General features: G+C 39.8%; 2 protein-coding genes across 2 annotated transcripts; one reads left to right on the top strand and one right to left on the bottom strand.

The window, feature by feature from the left end:
- Nucleotides 1–363: 363 nt before the first annotated feature.
- stard7 (StAR related lipid transfer domain containing 7) lies at nucleotides 364–5,472 on the top strand. The gene is made up of 8 exons (XM_072371269.1): nucleotides 364–1,248; nucleotides 1,742–1,905; nucleotides 2,015–2,064; nucleotides 2,836–2,946; nucleotides 3,129–3,211; nucleotides 3,334–3,433; nucleotides 3,531–3,615; nucleotides 3,836–5,472. Exons 1-8 carry the CDS (start codon nucleotides 803–805, stop codon nucleotides 4,012–4,014), a joined length of 1,218 nt encoding a protein of 405 aa, XP_072227370.1. The 5' UTR covers nucleotides 364–802; the 3' UTR covers nucleotides 4,015–5,472.
- Nucleotides 5,473–11,439: 5,967 nt separating this feature from the next.
- drg1 (developmentally regulated GTP binding protein 1) lies at nucleotides 11,440–18,510 on the bottom strand. The gene is made up of 9 exons (XM_072371475.1): nucleotides 18,337–18,510; nucleotides 16,375–16,498; nucleotides 16,043–16,218; nucleotides 15,856–15,925; nucleotides 15,425–15,594; nucleotides 14,693–14,823; nucleotides 13,213–13,380; nucleotides 12,949–13,071; nucleotides 11,440–11,780 (listed from the first exon to the last, which is right to left on the bottom strand). The coding sequence occupies exons 1-9, from the start codon at nucleotides 18,373–18,375 to the stop codon at nucleotides 11,681–11,683; spliced, it is 1,101 nt and encodes a 366-aa protein (XP_072227576.1). The 5' UTR covers nucleotides 18,376–18,510; the 3' UTR covers nucleotides 11,440–11,680.
- Between the last annotated feature and the right edge of the window lie 13 nt (nucleotides 18,511–18,523).

The raw sequence follows: 18,523 nt of genomic DNA, 5'->3' as shown, positions 1-18,523 counted from the left end.
TTTTCTCAGCCATTTACCTAATACTGGTGACTTTGGTTTTGAACGCCACCGCTAGAGGGCAACTCTCATTTCTACTTCTTGGTTTTACTTCTGCTTTTAGTAGACCGATTCTGGACCAGATTTACAGTTTACATTCTCCTCTTGAACAACTTTAGTTTACCCGATTACTCATGACACAAATCTGATTCCAGATCAGCAAAGGAATTGCATGGTAGGGCTTTAGTTGAGACAGAAGCTGGACATACGTACATGCTGGTGTCCGAGTAGCTATAGCTATGACAGGCTCCTGTATAGGCCAATAAAAACTGCCCTAGTGTGACGATTGACCAATGAGTGACCAAATTTCCATTTGTAAGGCGGTCTTTACAAGTGGGCGTGTTCAAGACGATAGGAAGAGGAGGTCAAATGCGGAGTTTCTGAAACGTGAGGCTACCTTCAGGGAAGGTAAACAGGTAGACAGAGGTCTAATATGGCCTTATAGTTTAGCTCGAAATTATTACGGTTCATGTTCGGAAAAAAAGTCGCGTGTTAGGGTGTATGTTAGTTTATCTGCAGGTTAACAGCAGCCAAGCGAGACAGCTAGCTAATGCTAACGTTACATGTCGCGTGTTCTACTCCAGTAGACAGATAGTGTTACTACAGTAGGTAAGTTATGGATATTCCTTATTAAAAGTCAACCTTAGAGGTAATGCTACGTGTTTTTCTGCAGAGCATTAGCTCAGGCTTAAAAGGTCGTTAGCTATCCCTGCTACCTGTAGTATTCATCTCGTCTTTGGGACCTTGTGTCACGGTCACAGCTGTCATGTTTCACTCTGTGCCCCGTCGTCCTATTTGCGAAATGAGTGTTGCTTTGAGGCTCCAGGGCTGCAGATCATTTAGGCATGCAGTCGAGGAGGGCAGAGAAACGCTGGAAAGGGTCCCGTGGCTGGGCAGGAACGTGGGCCTGCTGTTGTCCTGGCTCAAGAAAGCAGGTGTGGGTACCAACGAGGCCACGGGTCAGAAGAGGAAGGGGTTGCTCTCCATATTTGCAAACCATTGTGGCTTTGTGACCGGTCAGAGACTCCGGCGTGCTTGCCAGATATGCGAGCTTTACTCCAACCTTTATTCCGAGCGAACCAAGTGGACCCTGGTTGGCAACATTTGGCGCAGATTGCAGAGCAAGCACGCCCCTACTGGGAAACTTGTGGCGGCCCTGGCAGGTGTTTTCATGTGGGACAACGAGAAGATTCAAGATGAGGAAATACGCAGGTTTGAAATCCGTCTATGAACTAACACATTGATGTATTTTTGTAGTCATTTGAATGACAAGTTGCATTAAATCTGCCTGGATAAGCAAATATACTTCAATTTAAATTATCCCATGTGGGGACATAAAGAACTTGCAAATGCCCTTATTTATATTCAGTGATCTTCTCATTCATTATATAAGTGTAGCTGTAAGATTTTTGGTAACATTACTGTGCTCTTCACACCTTTCTCACCAGATTGCCAAATATAAGTTGGTCAGTTTGCAAAAATAATCACCTCCCTGATAAAGTTACAGGGTTTTGAATCTTTCTAAAGGATCGGTGTCACTTTTCATGTGGCTCTGCATTTACCAAAACAGTTGGGATAGTTTTGTCCTTTCTTTGTATAATCCACTAGAATATGTATTGCATTATGTCTTATTGATTTGTCTTTGATTTGTTGTGTCAGCTGTGCACTGTGCTAAACCTGTCGTGACATTGGCGTCCTTTTAAAGGTGTGGACGTGAGCTACAGGCCCTTGAAGCTGTAAAACGCTTGTGCACAACTTCAGGGACTGTCAACGAACAACAAGAAGCTGGCTGGGAGACTGTAGTAGAGAAGAAGGATTTCAGAGTGTGGAAGCGACCTATTCTGAACAGTCACCTCTATGAATACAGAGGTCAGCTGTCTCACGTGTTACCAGTGTTTTGATAAACATGTAGCTAAATATACTCAGATTTCTTACGAGCTAGCCTCTCTTATTTTTTGTTTTGTTTTTTTACCCGTAGTGTTGGGTTCCTACAATGATGTCACACCAAGGCAGTTCTTCAATGTACAGGTACAGACTCCTTAAAACTTATTATGTGGGACTTTGACTGTGTCAGATTCAATTAGAGAAGAAATCAAGTGAAACTACTAGAGACTGGACTTGAGAACTGATTCCAGATTTTCGTAAGCATCCAGATCATATTCCTTTTAGCCCATCGGTATCTTTATTGATGCTGGCAGATATTGGCATTGCATGCTGATTGCAGATGATCACTATCATACATGTGTCTAAATGTATTGTAAATGTAAAAAGGGAGTCGGGGCAGAGAGGAAAAAGTGGTCCAAAGCATGGTTACAGTTTATAAATAACGCTTTTAAATGCACTAGTTTTATTAAAATTTTATTAAAAAAAACAAACAAAAAAAATTATACTGAAAATTTGTGTAAGTTTACTCACTTCCTCCTAAATTGTGGTCAAGAATCAATAAAGGAATTTCTAAAGAACTGGATTGATGAGCAACATCAATAATGGAATTGGTATCAATAAAATCTTACTAGTTCACTTCCCAAGTAACTAGTCCTTCTACTTGGCTGCTGGCTTCCAATAAGAAATCACTTGGAGGGAGGGCTGACCTGCTCAGGAATTTAGATGCCCAGCAATCTCATAATTCCTGAAGCCTGAACATCTGAGCCCGGCATGACATATTTCTGTGACACCTTGCCTATCATATTCATTACCCAGCTGTTCTTTTTGTATGTGTGTAGCACAGAAGCACCTGCAGCACTCTGTGCTATAATTACATGTGTGTTTTTGGTTTTTTTCCCCTCCCCTTTCCACCAGTTGGACACAGAGTATAGGAAAAAGTGGGATTCTTTGGTTATCAAGCTCGAAGTGGTGGACAGAGAAGCCAACACAGGCTCTGAAGTGGTGCACTGGGCAACCCAGTTTCCTGTGAGTTCGCCGTTATTCCCACAGTAGAAAACATGTACGATTGTGTGTGTTCTTAAGGCTTTTATTTTATCTCTTTATTGTTTTGTAATAGAGGAAAAAATGAATGATCTTGTTTAAACTAGTGAAACTACTAGTTTTGTTAAGTGTATACTGTGTTTACTTTGTTTAATGTCTCTTTGCAGTATCCCATGTATTCAAGGGACTATGTGTATGTGCGTCGTTATCAAGTTGACATCGACAGTAACCTGATGATCTTGGTATCCAGGTGGGACTTAAAAAAAATTTTTTTTTACATAAAATATGATCCTACTTTTTGGAACATTTCGTTACATAAACTAAATGTTTATAACTTTTTACTTCAATGTTTTTGTCATTTTTGTCGTGAAGAGCCGTGCAGCATCCAAAGGTCCCAGAGACTCAGGAATTTGTGCGAGTCCACTCCTACCAGTCAAAAATGGTCATTCGCCCTCATAAGTCCTTTGATGAGGTTTGTGGTGAATTTGATGTTTCACAGATTATTGAACTTGTACAGAAGACTCTTTGCTCTGAAACTTGAGGTTGAATTTGTTTGCGTCTCTTCTCAGAATGGATTTGATTACCTTTTGACCTACAGTGACGACCCACAGACGGTCTTTCCTCGTTACTGTGTGAGCTGGATGGTGTCAAGTGGTAAGCTTTTCTTTTCTTTTTTTTTTTTTTGTCCAAACCCTAAAACTAGTTAGTTTAGTTACATTTGCACCAGATCATCTCGCTTACAGCTCAAATCTAAAAACATTCACTATATTCTCAGATTCTCTGCTGATTACGTTTTCCTCACATTTCTTGTTTTTCGGCTAATGCACGTATCCTATCCTGATTATAAAGGACCTTTCTCTTGACTCCGTGTCAGGTATGCCAGATTTTCTTGAGAAGCTGCATACTGCAGCTTTGCGGGCCAAGAACTTGGAAGTTGGGATTCACGACTACACAGGTGTCATTAAATCCAGCGACGCCAACCGGCAACCCGGCCAGGAGCGCCTCAGTGGAGACAAGTCACACACGGGTGGTTCTGGGCAGATCTATGCTTGAGATGGATACTTCGTAAATCAGGAGTTATGTTGGCGTGTCTTCACTTGTACTCAAGTCTGAATTAAACCCTCCAACCCTATATTAAGGGGTACATCACAACATGAAAATGAAGGACACATGTCCATCCGTAGATGTGGCTATACTGGGTTGTAAATGAGTTTTCTGGAGAAGAACAGACTGCATTGGTGACAGCATTTAACTCTTTGTTACTTTGGAAGTTGTGATTGGGAGTGATGGCTGTGGCACTGTTTTTGTTAAACCAGCCAATGTCATAAGACCTTTTGCAGTCTTTGATACTAACGTACGTCCTGCAACTATTAGTAAGATCAAGCCAAATTTTCTATTTGTAGAGATGCTTTTGCCAAAGCACCATTTCTCCCATTATAGTGATCTATGGATTGTCATATGTCATTTGACAAAGTTTGACTTTAAACTCTGTTAAGACATACAGTTATTCAGTTATTAAGCGAGGAGTCATGGATACGATTTTGCAGCCTCTGACACTGAACTGGCTTATGATGGACAATATTGGTGAAATCTAATGACTTGGACAAATTTGTCCATCGGGAGATGAAGAGCTGGCTTCTGTGGAAAACTCTTTGTCACAGGTTCCTTCATTTCACGGATTTAAAGCATGTTGTGTCCTGTTTGATTGCAGCATGAGAAGTTTTATATTACGCAACAGGAACATTCTAAGAAAAGCTCATACAAAATGACTCCATGTCTGTTAAAGTTATCCAGAGAACTTGAGCTGACAAATCTTGAGCTTTTCACTGTGTTTTGAAGGTGATGTGGCTTTGCAGTAAGCACAGTTCAGGTCTCACACTGTCCTCCTCACAGCGAGCGTTTAGAGCTGCTGGCCTTCTGAAGATAAACCAGTCCTTCAACGTCGGGGGGATAGTGTCTTGTAACAACCATATAAATCCTCATAAACAATGGTACTAATGTACTTAAAGTCAGTCACAGATAATCAACCCAGTGTCCTTTTTTTTTTTTTTTTTTAGAGTAACATAGAACACTCGTGCCACATCACAGGCGTTTGCATTTCATTTGAGTTAACAATATTTATGTTGTCCTATTTCAGCTCACATCATTTTCCTCTTGTCCTATTCATCACTGTAGTTTGCACTCTGGGAGATTTTTTTGTGTGTGTGTGTTACTGTTGATCTTGTACATTCATAAAACAATAACCTGAGTATTGGAAGACTTGTTTTTATGTGTGTAACAAACTCTTTCACATTTTTCTTCTGAGTTTCCGTTATCCAGTTTTTATTGATGTGGATTCTTCTGAAACTCCATAGTATTCACTGAGGTCACTCTTGATGTATTTGTAATGAACCGTATGAAGAGGGAGTAATGAATGTGAAAAGGGCATCACATGCTGTGGAACATAACATTGCCTAAATAAATAGTGTTTACAGCCTGTCAGACTGGCACAGATACCCTAACCATCTGTTTTGGAAAAAAAAAAAAAGTACTAAATTGAAATATCACATTTTGTGTCGCTGGTACATCTGAGTGAACTGACGGTTTCAGAATCATTATGGTGTGTCCCTTTTTTGTGACGGATGTCCCATGTTTGAGCACTGGTACATCCCCACTGATAAATGTTTAATTATATCCTTGTTGTAAAGTTTGTCCTGCTTTTTAAAAAAGAAAAATAGCAGTTTTATTTGAGATGCTTGACATGTTGGAGATGAAATGTTTGTTTCCGATCGTATCTCATATAGTTTAACAAAACTGTGAAAATCGTACTCGCTCAATTAAAAACTTGCCATATTTGCTGATGTAAGCTTGTGTGTGAATGTAACATTTTAATGCTGTTGTTTGAAGACACCTGTGTGCCACCTGCAGCAGTCTAAAACAGTTCGGTCTTGAGTTTGTTTTCTTTGTCTGCAGACAGTTGAACATTTGTTGTGATTAGCTGCCGTGTGAATTAGACATGAGTTGTTGCGCTTGTAAAGCAGATGATTTCTAAAGTAACTGGAATGGAAGAGTGGCTAACCAGATCAAATAAACGTTATGTGCATTCTGTACTGTTCGGCTGATGACTGGAGAGCAGCTTTAACCCTGTCCTACCAGAGAAAAGGGCAATTACCGTTATGTCTGTGCCCAGCAACTGTTGTAGTTAAGTCTAAAGGGATAATCCGTAAACCTTGCATTCCCTCTCTAGGGGAAAGGTGAGAGACGGACTGCGGGGAGGCTCTATCATTTACACAAAGCATTAACAGATTGAGCATCCTGGGGAAAAGGACCTCAAACCTACTCTAAATACTAATTCTTGCCCAGAAGAACTAATTTTTTCTTAAAGGAAAATTAAAGGGTATATAAAACAGAACAAAGGGATCACATTTCTGAAAAAAAAAAAAATTAGTACCACCACCGAGCGTGGAAGATCTGGAATGTTACATATGTTACACTGGCCATTTTTATTTTACTTTCAATTGTTTCTTACACCTACGTCACCTTGGCTCCTTATGAACTTATGTGTTGGAGGTCATTGTTCTGGTAGTTAAGGTGAAAGATTTCAGGCAAAGCTTTTTTTTCCCTCCTAAGTTTTTTAATTTAGACTGCAACATTCTGTTTGCCATGGTACACTTGTAGCTATTAATGTGCTTAAAAGAAGAAAAATATACCTTTCTGCATTGTATAGATATTGTAATCTATCAGTCTATATTAATCTAACAACATGTTGAAAGTAGTTCCTCTATTTGAACAGCGCATCAACAATAGACTGGCTGCTTATGTTACTATCTGCTGTGTCTTCTCTGATCTGTATATCTAGTGAGGCGTGTACAAATTGTTGACCAAATCCTGTCGCTTATTTTTTAAAAGGCTCACCAAGCTTTACGTGGAAGAGGTGTCCCTGTGCTTATACAACAGGAAAATGAGCCTTGTCGTCTGTGCCTCTACCTCTGCTGTGGTCTTTGATATTTGACGTGTCAGACAACAAAAGCAGTAACTAAAATCAATAAAGTCATTATTTGAATTCCATAATGGCTTACGTAAATCAGCTTCAGTTCATGTTCTTGACCATCTTCATACCATGGTTTACAAGGACATTTGACATTTGTTATGCTCTGCATAACAAGTTATACAGCTGAATAACTGTACTTGAAATAATAAATACGATGAAGTATTTAAGACGGCAACTAGAAATGAGGAACTATAAATGGCACTCCATGTCATCCACAGGGAATTGGATGACAGCTATTTAGAAAAAAAGTTATATAAATCATTTTGAGGCTGATACATAGTGATGGTGAAATTTAGGAAAGTTGTGTTTTAAGATATCCCAAATTTATGGATAAATGTTTCTCCTACTTTTTCAGTACAGCAGAATAAGGCAAGGCAGTGGGTTCATCTGATTAGTGTGATGATCATTATGATGTGTGTGTGTGTGTGTGTGTGTGTGTTGTCTCAGACCCACAAAAACCTACATAAAGTGTTGGAAAAAAAGAAAAATAATCAATTGAAGTAAGAGCCACAAAGAAAGATCAAGTCTGGTTTTCACAAGTGAAATTTATTGGTTCAGCGCATTAGTTTTGATCAGCCAACACATACTGAATTTAAGATAATTATCCGAGCTCTGTTGTAATATTATTTGAGTATCTTTTTTTAAGAATATAAACCAAGTTTCAAACACTTTGGTTTGTATGTTTCAGTCTGTGTGCAGCAGTGTCCCATGCTTTGATTTATAGATCTGTGATGCATCTGCAGTCCTAATGGACGACACATTGTTTTAATTTACGACCTCTACTCACTGAGTTAAAAGCCACTAAGCACTTACTGTAATTGATATGTTCCATAAATCGGACATATTTTGACCAGCCAGCCTGTGGAAAATGACAGTTTTTTCTATATTAATGCTATGAAACCTTCACCTTCAACCCCCCCCCCCTTTTTTTTTCAGTTTTGCTTTTTATTCAATGCAACCACAACCAAAAAAGATGTCTCATTAAAACACACAAGATTTATGGTATTTATTAGTCATAGTTCATCTTTAAGAACATTATGAGGTAAAACAACTGTCTCAGAATAAAGAGTGAAATTAGAGCTTCTTCACTGCACATGACAATTTTCAAACATCTTAATTTCTTCAATATTTTAGAGCTTATTTACATTCACATACTTTGAAAAAAATGTAGAAACTTGCCATTAGTAATTTTCTTTGTTCTGAAGCTTGGAAGTAGATAGCAAAGTGTAGATAAAGCTCAAAAGCCTCCAAGGTGCTTGGCACAACCATGGACAGAATTTGAACTGCATGGTTAGATCAAGCACAATGGAGTCCTGGGCAAAGACAGATAACCCAATTCAGCTCAGGCAGGTCCAAACCGGCATACAGCATCCACAGGACATGGAAGCTTATCGACTTCTGTGCATTTGTAAGCTTATCGACTTCTGCATTTGTAAAGAGGCTAAGTTAAGACTTCTTAACTGAGAAAAATGCTTTAAAAATCCTAAAATAACCAAACAAACAAAAAAGTATTTTCTTGGTTGTCACTGAAGGACGGTCTAACATTTCAGTGACATCCACAATGTGAAAAGGAAAGAAGTCCAAATGGTGTGCGGGAAAGGATCAAGGTTCATGGTTAGATTGTTTTTCAAAAAATGTGCACAAGTTACACAGTGGTTTAGAAGATGCATTGTAACAAGTTGCAGTTAAGAACATCTGCAGGATAATAAAAAGAAAGATTAGTCATAGGTCGTGCTCACTGCGGAAAAGAGGGCTACACCCTTCCTGCGCATTAACTGCGTCAAACCCCACCCTCTCGCCCAACTCTACCAGACACGAGTGAAAAAACTATACCTAAAAAATGTGACACTGTCTAATGGCAAAAATAGTGAAATAGTCAACATTTTTCAATAAATGTTCACAGCAGGCCCGAGAAACACTGGCTTAATTAAATTTGCTTCTCCATCAGGCCAGTGGGTACTCTCCCAGTGATCAATGAAAACAGAGTTTGGGTGGTCTTGTTAAGAATCATCGCATCTCATGGAGTCCAGACCCTGAAATTTTGCTGGTAATTGACTCAAACCGAACTTCGCTGTCCCACTGACCTCAAGGCTGATGGCTCTATCGCTGCTGTCCATCTGATGAGATTTTCCATCTCTTCAACGTAAAGACACAACCACTTCTGATATTTTAGTCCTAACTGTGTTATCGGTCAGTAAGAGCAATGTCAAGAGTCATGATACCATCAGGCTAAGGGAGCCGTTTACTCAAAAGGTATCACAATCTTGTTACTGTCTCTGGAGTCTCTTTCAGCTCCCCAGAGACATCTTACTAAAATGAGAAAGCATGGTGCCATAATCAACTTAGGGCTCAAGCAATTGAACCACTTTGTGTGATGAAATGACACCATAATGCATATTAATGACAGACAGGCAAGCCCTGCATTTGTAGTGACCAAATAGTTGGAAAAATGGAAGTACTTTGGGTGTAGATGGTCGGTGGTGGTGGTGAAACAGACCCCAGGTTTAAGAACAATGAGGATATTTTTTGGGGGAGTTGCAATGAAACTGATGGGATGGTTTTAATGCACAGATGATTATGAAACATTATGCTTTCTTACCTTTTTTTTCCTTCTCTTACGAGTTGCTGTGACATCATTTATAACTCAAACTTTGAGTAGAATTTAAGATCTGAGGACACAACAGTTAATCAAATAAAACACCATATGCCCGTAAGACAAAGAGTGACACCAACCAACCTCACAAACTATCCGTTAAACACGATGAATATTACAGTCTTAATCTACTCTGGATATTCCTGATATCTCCCCTAGGCTTTCCTCAGGTTTTACCAAGAAACCCACCTTTCCGTCCGCTGGCTTCAAAGTTGAAGTAAGATGCAAGTGGCTGAGTGGTGGTGAAGACGACTGGATGATCTCAGCGGTGTTGGGGTCTTCCAGCTTGCTCTACTGGAGACAGACTGTCCCGTCTGCGTCCTCAGCACCCTTCAAGTCCCCATCTCCTGCCCCTCCTTCAAGCTAGGAGGGGTTGGTGATGTTCTCTTGGGATAGGTGCACTGGCAAAGAGGACTTGGTCAGTCTGGGATTGGATGTGGGCTGGGGAGTTTGGGGGGGTACAAGATCCGCATTTCATAAATATTAATACAGAGTCCTCCCTCTCTAAATGGGTAGATTCTTTAATTTTGTTAGAGGGGGAAGTGCTTTATTCACTTAATGGCTTTTATTAGTGCCCAGTCCTCAACTCTTTCATTAGCTAAAGTGCTGCTATAATTTACAGGGCAAAAGGGGGTGGGGAAGAGGTGGTGTCTGAGGAGGGTTGATCCGGTTGCTGCTGGACAGACAGGCATTACCCTCAACCACTGCAACCTTTACAAAAAAAGAAGCGACTATTTGCTTAGATTGAAAGGAACCTCAGTGTATAACATCAAATAAACTCTTGGTAGAATCCTTTCTGAACCATTAGTGTTGTCTCTCTTGCACCTTGGCTTTGAAACATCCATTATCTTTAATCTTTGGCTCTGAATAGTGCCTCAGAGCAATTTTGATTTGCAGACTATGTAACCAATAAAGAATAATATATTTTGACAATCAAATGGCTTCTTACATATGGTGGCAAAATTTTGCAGTCCGTCCCGGTGGATGTCTTTCCCTGAAAATCTAGTTTCAATAATGTTCTTAGTTAACAAGTGATTTTTCAGTCTTTGAGTAAATGCACATAAACCAGCATAAAGGTTTTGTGTGCAATATTTTGTATTGCTCTAAAAATGTTTGGAGCATTTTAAAATGTCTGCCTTTTCATGTCACACCCATTTCATACAATAGAAAAAGGTTGCTTTTGCCTTTAATACCATTTTATATATTCATATAATACAATCAAAAATTACTCAAACATACAACCTCATTGTTTAGATTAAAACTAAGTCTTTATTTCTTAAATATCCAGTCCAACCAAATTGTCTATTCCTTCATGCATGCACTGGCGCCATCCACAGCAATCGCTATTTAGAGTCCGTGTGGACACAAAATGGCTCCTCCACTGCACTTTGCCTGCAACAAACCAAGATCGTAATACACCCTGCTCCGATAAAAATAAGTAAAAAGAAAAAGCTTAGTTTGCCCTATGAAGTGTTGTGAACATCTGGCACCTGAAGACCCAGGACTGCAGCAGAGTGAATGAACTGATTAACCTGAGTGGCCGTCCCCACCAGAGAGAGGGAGTGGGCCACCAGCCTGAAGAACTGCCCTCATCATCAATGTCACATAAATCACTTGGCTAGGCAGTGCTTTCAAATGACGCCTAGTTTCTCCCCCCCCCCCTCCTCTGAGCTTTAGTCACGAATCAAATGGAGCACGTTAAATGATCTTGATTCAAGAACAGAAAAAAATGGTCCGATTACAAATAAAGACGTGAAAAGGCATTTGTGGCACAAGAATGAACACAGAGACTCAATTATGTTCTTATTGTACAGTTTTATTTAAATGCAAGCCTTAACCAATATTCAATATGAACTATTCAGGGTGTTAAGTACTGTGAGATTTCAGATGTGAAACATCGGTGTTGCTGTTTTTAAATTAAAAGTCACAATTTGAAACCGCATGACAAAGACGCTCGGGTGGACATGTTTGGTGGTTTATTGAGCAGCTGTACAGAACACTGTGATAGACAGGCCATGCAGCGATTTAAGGTTCTTCTATTTTTTCACCAGCTGGATAACGTCTTCATCCTCCATCACATGATCCTTGCCCACCTTTTGAGGGTTGTGTTTCACAGATGAGCCCCACACGAGTGCACTGGAAGGAAAAGTGTTTCAAAATTACAATAAAATCATAAAGAATGTAAATGTAACAATTACAGATTGTTAATAATTGTGCAGCTCATTTTTCTTTTTAGAATTACTCAACAATAAATTAACCATCAGGGTGCAAAAACATTCTTTAGGTACAGCCGACTAACTGCATGTGTCGCTGTTTGATCCATCCACTCCCTCCATGCACTGAAGCACTAACACACACAGTGACAATCTTGGCTCACCCACTTGGTGAAATGCTTCATCTCGCATCAAAAACTAAACTCTATAAAAACAGGCCAATGGCTGTGATTAAAGTGAGTGTGCAGTTTTAAATGAGGCATGCACCGATACCATTTTTGTGAGATCCAGTACAGTTCAAGTACTTTCATTTGGGTACCGGCCAAGAAAAAAAAAAAAAACCATAGAGTGCAACACTGTTTCTGCTCATTGAGACTGCTTCATTGTAGTTTTATCTCTTAATTTTCTTTTTGTATGTCTGTTTATGTCCAGGCAGTCGAAGCCAAAGGCAGAATGTTTAAAATGTCCAAATATTTTACGCCCAACCTTAGCAAAAGACTTTTGTGAACAGACTGCTGGAGGTTGCGTCTGGATCCCAGCACAGAGTGAACAGACATTTCTAGAAATTCAGCAGTGAATCTGAAGGCTAATCCCTTGACGAGAGGTTTTTATTATTTAAAAAAACAGAAAAAAAACAAAGCCAAGCAACTTTGGTAGAAAGATTTCTGACGCGGGGGGGTTTGGAAACCTCATGCTTGCTCTTAATAAGAATTAGGTGCCGTCTTTGCATGACAGCACACAATGAAATATAAACCTGTCACTGAAAATCTGAGGAATAAAAAATGCGATGCTTGAAGCAGGTGCATCAAACTGCACCGAAATCATAAACTTTCATGTTGATTCTGCAACGATTTCTATTGCCAGTTGTCGAGACTGCAATGAGGATACTGGTAGCAGTAGCCTAAAGACTAGGGTGAGACAGCTGAGATCAGGGCAGCGGGCAGTAAGTTTTTCTTTTTCAAGTTGCTCAATTCCAACTGAAGCCTCCTGCTTGTTTCTGAGTATCGCAGCTTTAGTAACAATACCCCAACAGTTATGAGATATAACTCATTTTAAGTGGTAAAACCTTTAGCCAACTCTTCAGTACTTACTACTTCAATTCTTTGATGAGGTTTTTGTGAATCTTTAAGCAGAAATCCTCAACTGCAGTCCGTCCATCAGGGAGCACAACAGGAGATGTGTAATCAGGCAGCTGGCCTTTTGGTTTGGTGTAGCTGTAAATGACATCATCATCTCAGACAAATTCTACAGTATGAACATACAAACATTTAAAGGTTGCGTCGCCTTCTTGTTTTGTAGCATTTAAATCCTCAACTGTCCGCGTCCTTTATTCAAAGCCCCAGAAAAACTCTTACATGCGCACAAGCTGGAGGTAGTCCCACATCCTCTCCAGCAGGTCATCAAAGTTCCAGCGGTGGTGGGCAGAGATGGGGACACAGTGGGGAACCTTATAGATGATGTCAAGCTCCTCAATGGAGATTTGGTCGATTTTGTTGAGCACAAAAATGCACGGGATGTAGACCCTGTTGAGACGGGGACAGAATTGGTGAGTGCTCAATGACCATCAGTGTTGGCCGTTTAACCAATTTTAATTTTCAATAAAATACAATCCAGTGAAATTTTCCTAAAAAGGAATCTTTCTTTTCCAGCTTTGATCAACCAGTCGGACCAGCGTCACTGCACCTATGCATCGATTCTACAAGCGTCTGAACTGAGACGGAGGCACGGAACACCGTTCTTTGAAAAGACATCCCTTCAGCTGGTGTTTGGATAGTGGTAGTGAAGAATCCACTAACAAGTCCGTCTAGAATTTCACACGTTTAGAGTTTACAATGATCAAAACAGGCAGGAACTTCTCATATTATGTGGATCAGAACAATTTTATATTCATGGGGAAAAAATGGATCCAAACCCTGCGGCCTTACAGACACAATCTCAGAAATTAGGGGTCGATATAATTTTTACATTTTTAATCCATCTATCCATTTTCTATACCCGCTTAATCTGTCGTCGGGTCGCGGGGGGGAGAGGGGGTCATTGGGCAAGAGGCAGGGTACACCCTGGACTGGTCACCAGTCCATTACAGGGCCACACAGAGACGAATGAGACAAACAATTTTAGAGTCACCAGTTACCCTAACATGCATGTTTTTGGATGGTGGGAGGAAGCCGGAGTAGAACCCACGCATACATGGGGAGAACATGCAAACTCCACACAGAAAGGCCCCAGCTGGGAGTTGAACCTGGAACACTTGCTGTGAGGCAACGGTTCTAACCACCACACCATCGTTTTTAATCTATTTTTAATCTATTTTGATTCATATATGATTCACATCATATATGTTGATTGTATGAGTACAGAAAGAGACTCTGTACATGCTACAGGTTACTTTACAGCTGTTTTTTTTCTTCTTTTTTCCAAGGAATCTTACTTAGTCCTTTGTATTAGCGTTCATTATGCTCCAGTTTTCTCGTTTTTCTCACTGGAAAATCAAAGAGCATTTATGCCACAGAGATCCTGGGAATACTTTGTTTCTCTACATAAGAATGGTGATCATGATTATGCTTAATCTGGTGCTTTGCAATGACCCGCTGCACGAGTTATACACACTAATCATCCTCCTCCACTCCACATTTTAGTCTATAGACTGTGCAACATTAAGTAATTGTAATACCACCACCAAAAAAATGGTTTAAAAATGGGACTACTGTGACACATACACACCATTTTTCAATACATCTGCATTGCCGTAGTGAAAGTTAACGTGAGATCGCAACAGGCCACACCCTCGTGAGATGACTAAGGAAGGCCCACATTGGCACTTCAGCAGCTTACCGATTTCCTTCCACCACATCAATGAGGTCATCAGCTGTGGAGTCGCTGCGCACAGTGATGTCGGCGTTGTGGATCTTGTACTCTGCCAGAATGCTCTTAACTGTTTCAGCATCAAGCTCGCTTTGTCCACACTGATGAGAGAGAAAGAGGAGGATGGGCATGATGTCGAGCAGAAAGACGCAGAATACAGAAGGCTTTTTGTTTTTCATACATTCTGAAAACCTGCAGTGATGCTTAATTTTCAAGCTGTGCATCATGCTTCAAGAATAGCATAAAGAACACATACAAGAGCAATACTGCAGAACCAGTGGCCATTATGCTAGATGTATTCTACCTGCAGACACAATTAACAAAATTATTCTGCATTATCAACTTTCTACAACCAATTTTTTTAATCACATACGTCCACGAAAACCAATAAAAACAAGCATATATTTCAATGCTGTATGGACGTTTTTGTACAGTTGGCCGAATATGAAATATATCTGTCGATGTTTGGACATTTTTTTTTTTTTTGCTTTCTTGGGGACTCGTTTTTCTTCTAACATTTTATTTCGATGCATTTTAGTGGGTTTATGCAGTAGGATGAGTGCATGCTTGTTCACGTTTAAACCAAATCAAATCAAATAGAACCTCTAATTGTGCAGCTGTTCATTTCAGTGGCTGACTGTTAGGGAAAGCTGTGAGAGGTTTATCTCTGCTTTTAAAGTTCTGCCGTGGTGTGAGACATACAGTGGCTGTAAAGTTGATGCCTCCTTTGTCCTTCTTCTTGAAACCGATGTTTGGCGGTTGCTTGTTAAGTCGGATGCCAAAGCCCTCCAGCTCATGCTCGATTAGCTTTTTATGAACGAGAGGCTTCAATACATCAAGCACTATGAGGATTAGATTGCAGGTCCGAGCCACTGAGTGAAAGAGGGGGAAAAGAAAGCAGTTGGTGATAGAATCCCTTTATATTTTCAGTAAGAAAAATTACATTGAAAAAATCTTGTGATTTATTATTATTTCAGCAAAAGTAAAGTCAATTGTTTATTGTCAAAATCCCCTGTAAAACATGTTTTAGGTCATAAAGTAACTTTGCTTATAAGCTGTTTATACCCTGATTAGGATTTTTCCCCTTTTTATTATGTCAATTTTTAGCAGAAACCTAAATGACACATCTGTACCTGCAATGACCTGTCGGCCTCTGCCCTTGCCATCCTTGGCTCCCTCAATAATTCCTGGGAGATCCAGGAGCTATGAAAGAAGAATGCAAAAAAATAAATAAATCTATCGATCCACTGATACTCAACCCCACTGAGTACACATTCCCCCCCAGCAGTGGAGAAAAAAAAAAAGTGAGCATTCTTGTACCTGAATTTTGGCACCTTTATAGCGGATGACTCCAGGTACTGTTGTGAGAGTGGTGAACTCATAGGCAGCCACCTCAGAGTAGACACCTGCAAGGTTACTCAGGAGAGTTGATTTTCCTACTGACGGAAAACCAATAAAGCCAACTCGGGCATCACCGGTTTTTGCAACATCAAAACCTGCAAGTCAGAGGAAAGACAAATCATAGGCATGAGTTATGTTAAAACTATATACCCATTAGGAGGCATCACAGGGCATCAAACCTAAGCACAATCCAGAAATTAAGCTCATACTAAAGCAGTGAGAGGACTAAATTTGTGGTATCGTGATCAGACCTTCTCCAGTTCCACCCCCACTGCCGCCTTTCGGTGTTATGAGCTCCCTCCTCAGTTTGGCAAGACGTGCTTTGAGCAGACCCAAGTGGTGAGCTGTGGCCTTGTTCCTCTGCGTCCTGGCCATCTACAGCAAATGGGTAACACATGTTCGCATGACACCGTTGTAATAGGCAATGAACAACATCAAGCAGACAGCTTCAATTGCCTGCAGTCAGTTAAAACATAAAATTACAAAAAAGATAGAACAAAGAAATTCATCAAGCTGCCTAATTAATCACCCTGCAAAAGACTCACGGCTTGCTGAGGGCAAGTTGGATGTTGGATAACATTTTAACGTTGGATGTTGGGATAGATTTGAAGCCTCTACAAGAGGGCAAAGGATGTAAGCATGCTTTATGGATTCACAAGGTTCAAGATGATTTCTATCAATTAAAGTTTGTTATAAAGTCAGCATATGATGTTCCTATGTCCCACTATACAGCTTAGACAGTGGCACGATAAAGAAGCAAATGTGGATGTTTTACAAGTGCTTAATAAAGACACAAATGGTTACAACGTTTGTGCATACTAACAAAATTGTTTCTCTCTAACCTATGACTAAGAATGATATCAGTTAACATTATATAGCCAACTAATAAATAAAAAACGGAAACAAGGAACTCTGAAAGTAATTAGATTACTTGTGTTTTAAAAAAAGCTGAATGTTTTCTACCACAGAGTACCACAAAATAAGGAAAAGGGATCCAGCATTAGCATTCAGTTTATTTAGCAAAAAAAAAAATGTTATCATGCAAGAATGATTGAGTTACCTGTGAAATAAAGTGCACTTGCACAGTGAAAATCATAGTAAAAATTATTCAAACCATTTTCATTTGAACTAAATTCTATAAATTCTAGATTTGTTTTAATGCACCAATCTGGAGAAAAAAAACTCCCAGTGCCTCTGACAGAGGCCATTATTATTGCTCCCATCAGCCTCCACTGCTGCTCACACTGAATGAATAAGAGGAGTCAACCCTCGAGAAAACTGTGTGTATCGATTTAAATAGGTGTGAATTTTGTCATATGTGAGAAATTTCTCTAGTAGATGAGTTAAGAAAAGTGAGAAGAGTACAGGTTTGTGTCACACAACAAAATGTTGGGGCCCGAAAGAACAATAACTCACATAACATAATAAATTACATCTGAGAGAAAACTAAAACATTTCACAAAACACGAAAATTCAGAAAATCAAACTGTTTGTGAAAAACCTTTCATTTCACAGCTTTTATATACAGCATTTTACTATCATTAGGATAACATTTCAGCAGCTTACCATCTCATGGAACACAACTAAATATTTTTTAAATGTTGTAGTTTTTTATCTGGCTTCTGATTGTTTTTGTTTTGTTGGCCACTGTAGTCAGACCTGAGCACTGTACAGCTCTGTTTAGCCATCTGAAAGTAGCCTTAATTTTAATGAACAGCTGCTAACTTTAGGGGGTCCCTGTTCCTCTGTGGCCAGATACGTCTACTACCTTCAAGCTCCAGTTCGGGGCTACTTGTCAAAACCCTAAATATTCCTCATATGCCCATAGGATAACACGTTGACAGTTTAGTTGTTAAGAAGCCATTGTTTCTCACTTCATGCAGCTTCAAGACTGCTACATTATGTGCGTTACAAAACAGATTCTAGTTGCCAGTTAACCAAACCGAATCCAGTCACAACCATCATCTAGCCACCGTTGGGATGTGGATATAGATTTAACACTTTTTTAAAATTCATTATACAGTTACAAGTCAACTTAAAACATCATCAGATTTTATGAAACACTGTAACCTGGTAGGAACACGAGTACAAGTTATATCAGGTGTAATTCGTGGCCTGGCTGTGCGATGTTTTGGCTAGTGCTAGCAGCTAGCCAAAGTTAGCTAAAACGTGACTGATTCAAAGAGCTAACGAGCCATCAACTTTTAGCTTACCTCGTTTTCAATCTCTGCTATTTTGGCGAGTATACTCATTGTGGCGCTTGTTCCGATGGAAAACTCACGTTAGGAAGTTAAAATACAGAAATTTTACATGGAAGTTGTCAACTTTAACTGTTTAGCATGGACACGCCACGCATTTGCGATTGTACGCGGCTTCGCGGAAAATCTCGCGAGGTCTTAG

The sequence above is a fragment of the Leuresthes tenuis genome, unplaced genomic scaffold (genome assembly GCF_036924035.1).
Source record: "Leuresthes tenuis unplaced genomic scaffold, fLeuTen1.0.hap1 SCAF_19, whole genome shotgun sequence".
NCBI lineage: Eukaryota > Metazoa > Chordata > Actinopteri > Atheriniformes > Atherinopsidae > Leuresthes > Leuresthes tenuis.
This window is presented reverse-complemented; position numbering and strand designations above follow the sequence as displayed.

Bases quoted from the DNA above. Each gene is read 5' to 3' on its own strand.
- stard7 (XM_072371269.1), top strand. From the start codon at position 803: ATGTTTCACTCTGTGCCCCGTCGTCCTATTTGCGAAATGAGTGTTGCT. The intron at 2,947-3,128 runs GTGAGTTCGCCG...GTCTCTTTGCAG, and splicing joins ACTGGGCAACCCAGTTTCCT to TATCCCATGTATTCAAGGGA. The intron at 3,434-3,530 runs GTTTGTGGTGAA...GTCTCTTCTCAG, and splicing joins CTCATAAGTCCTTTGATGAG to AATGGATTTGATTACCTTTT.
- drg1 (XM_072371475.1), bottom strand. From the start codon at position 18,375: ATGAGTATACTCGCCAAAATAGCAGAGATTGAAAACGAG. The intron at 15,595-15,855 runs GTACAGATGTGT...TCTTTCACTCAG, and splicing joins AGGCCGACAGGTCATTGCAG to TGGCTCGGACCTGCAATCTA. The intron at 13,381-14,692 runs GTAAGCTGCTGA...CCGTCTCAACAG, and splicing joins GATGTGGTGGAAGGAAATCG to GGTCTACATCCCGTGCATTT.